Below are 2,601 nucleotides of genomic sequence, written 5' to 3'. Positions count from 1 at the left end.
TTTTTTAAAAAAAAAAAAAAAAAAAAAAAAAAAAAAAAAAAAAAAAAATATATGCATGCAGCCCCAGCTGTATAGAATCTAGATTGGTGGTTTCGGGTGTCTAGGCAGCTCGTCGATCAGCAGTATATTTAAGGTTGCAGTTTGTGTAAATTTATTGAAAAAAAAAGGGGTATTTGTGTTTGTTTTTTATTTTATTTTTGTTTTTTCTTTTATTTTTCTTCTTTATGCATTAAATAAACCTCTCATTCCACTGCTGGCGGGCGGCACCGCTGCGACACCGCCGCGGTGCTGCGGTGTATCGACAGCTGCTGCTGCTTTTGCTGCAGTATTTTTCTTAGCTTTCTTCATTTATATTTACTTTTTTTGTTTTTTTCACCGCTTTTGTCGCGCTTGTACTTGTCAGGAACGCCAGACCTACCCATATAGCTCACTATAAACCCCTGAGGTGTACACGCAGCTCTTGAGCTGTATAGGCACCTCTTGAGGTGTACAGGCACCTCCTGAGGTGTACAGGCACCTCTGCGTCTGCCTCTGTTGCAGCGCGGATAACCCTCAGAGCAGCTACTGCTCCATCGTCTCTTTTCTTCTACGCAGTAGCAGCAGCAAAACAACAGCAGCAGCAGCAGCAGCAGCAGCAAATCAACACCGTGTAGCAAGACCATAGCCATCGTCCCCCTGTTCCTCCTCCGCATATAAACAGATCCACAAATAAAAAAAATAAAATAAAATAAAATAAAATAAAAATAAATAAAAAAAATATAATTAAAAAAGATGTCTTCGCTCGCAGCTTGTCGTGCTGATGGCTATTACTATGGGCCTAACTTTGACCCCTCAACAGACAAAACCCTAAACCGAAAAAATAAAAAAGAAAAGGGTTTAGGGTTTAGTATAGATAAAAAAAACGAGGGTTTAGGGTTTATGGTGGTTAGATTTGAGCTCCCTTTTAAGGTTTGTTGTTTATCTTGTGGCGGTATATTAGATAAAGGAGTAAGAGTAAATGCAAATAAAAAACGTGTTGGTTTTTATTTTTCTTGTGCTGTTTATTCTTTTTTTTTTTCATGTATACACTGCAGCAGCGAATGTATCATCACCACAAACCCTAAAGGGTCCAATTATATATGCAGCAGCAACCTGCGTGAGAGAGAAACAGCAGCAGCAGCAGCAGCAGCAACAGCAGCAACAACTGCAGCAGCAGCAGCAGCAGCAGCAGATAATCCTAGGCTGCTGCAGCCAGAAGAAAGACAGAGACTCGAAGCAAATCCTTTAGCAGCAAAAGAGCATCAGCTGCTGCTGCTGCGACAGAGAGGGTTGCTGCTGCAGCAGCAAGAAGAGCAGCAGCTTGCTGCTGCGGAGACACCGCAGCAGCGGCAGCAGCGACAAAGTATATTGAGTGCTCGTGCTGCTACTGCTGCTCTGCTGCAGCAGCAGCAGCAGCAAGCGGATGATTATGCAGCAAATAGACGCATGCGGCAGCAGCTGCAGCAGCGCAAACGCGCAGCAGCAAAAGCAGCAGCAGCAGCAGCAGTATTCCCTATCGACTCACCAGCAGCAGCTGCAGCAGCAGCAGCAGCAGCAGCAGCAGCAGATGATGATGATGATGATGCTGCAGCAGCAGATATAGAAGAGCTTGGGAGAGTAAGGTTCAAAAGAAAAAAAACAAGAATAGATAAACTAACCCTAAAGCTGGCGAAAGTGCATGCATCTATATTCCCCAGCAGCAGCAGCAAAGACAGCAGCAGAAACACCAGCAGCAGCAGCAGCAGCAGCAGCAGCAGCAGAGCGTTTGCTTCCGTTTGTAAGTCAGATGCAGTCGCTAGGCGCCTCATGCTAGCGCTGCAGGCAGACCATGCAGCAGCAGCAGCAGCAGCAGCAGCAAAACGCAAAACCAGCACCAAGCACCACCAACACTACACCAGCACCAGCAGCAGCAGCAGCAGTAGTAGTAGCAGCAGCAGCAGCAGCAGCAGCAGCAGCAGCAGCAGCAGCAGCAGCAGCAGCAAAGAGAAACGCGTCAAATTCGAATTAACTGCTTAAGGGCCCCCCTGATATATGCTCAGGGCCCCGTGCTGCAGCAGCAGCAGCAGCAGCAGCTGCTGCTGCTGCTGCTGCTACAGCTGCTGCTGCAGCAACAACAGCGGTAGCAGCAGCAGCAGCAGCAGCAGCAAAGCGACGAAGCGTTGCTTCGCCTGCTGCATGCATTGAACATTTTTTCTGTTCTTTAGGCCTCAGTGGCCCGTAACCAAACCTTTTAGGGTTTAGGGTTTAGGGTTTAGGGTTTAGTATTTCGACACCAAAACCTTGGATTAGGGTTTAGGGTTTAGGGTTTAGGGTTTCAGGGTTTAGGATTTAGAGTTTAGACTTTTTAGGGTTTAGGGTTTAGGGTTTTAGGGTTTAGGATTTAGGGTTTAGTATTTAGGGTTTAGGGTTTAGGGTTTAGGGTTTAGGGTTTAGGGTTTGTGTAAGAATCTGAAATACCACTTCTGTATAGAGGGAGCTGCACATACACCCGAGCTGCCTATACACCCCAAACCCTAAACACCCCGACGGACTTCTTCTTCATCATAAACCCTCCACAAACCCTAAACCCTAAACCCTAAACCC

At 46.2% G+C, this 2,601-nt stretch overlaps 1 protein-coding gene across 1 annotated transcript in view; it reads left to right on the top strand.

The window, feature by feature from the left end:
* Nucleotides 1–1,464: 1,464 nt before the first annotated feature.
* Nucleotides 1,465–2,601, top strand: part of EMH_0032660 (uncharacterized protein) — a gene marked incomplete at both ends in the record, with an annotated part of 3,021 nt that continues 1,884 nt past the window's right edge. Inside the window, one exon of the mRNA XM_013494663.1 lies at nt 1,465–1,635. Coding sequence (XP_013350117.1) covers nt 1,465–1,635 — 171 coding nt within the window. The remainder of the gene's footprint in view (nt 1,636–2,601) is intronic.

The sequence above is a fragment of the Eimeria mitis genome, genomic scaffold (assembly GCF_000499745.2).
Source record: "Eimeria mitis Houghton genomic scaffold, Emh_scaff1240, whole genome shotgun sequence".
Lineage (NCBI taxonomy): Eukaryota > Apicomplexa > Conoidasida > Eucoccidiorida > Eimeriidae > Eimeria > Eimeria mitis.
The sequence above is the reverse complement of the archived record's forward strand: the minus strand, read 5'-3'. Positions and strand labels throughout refer to the sequence as shown.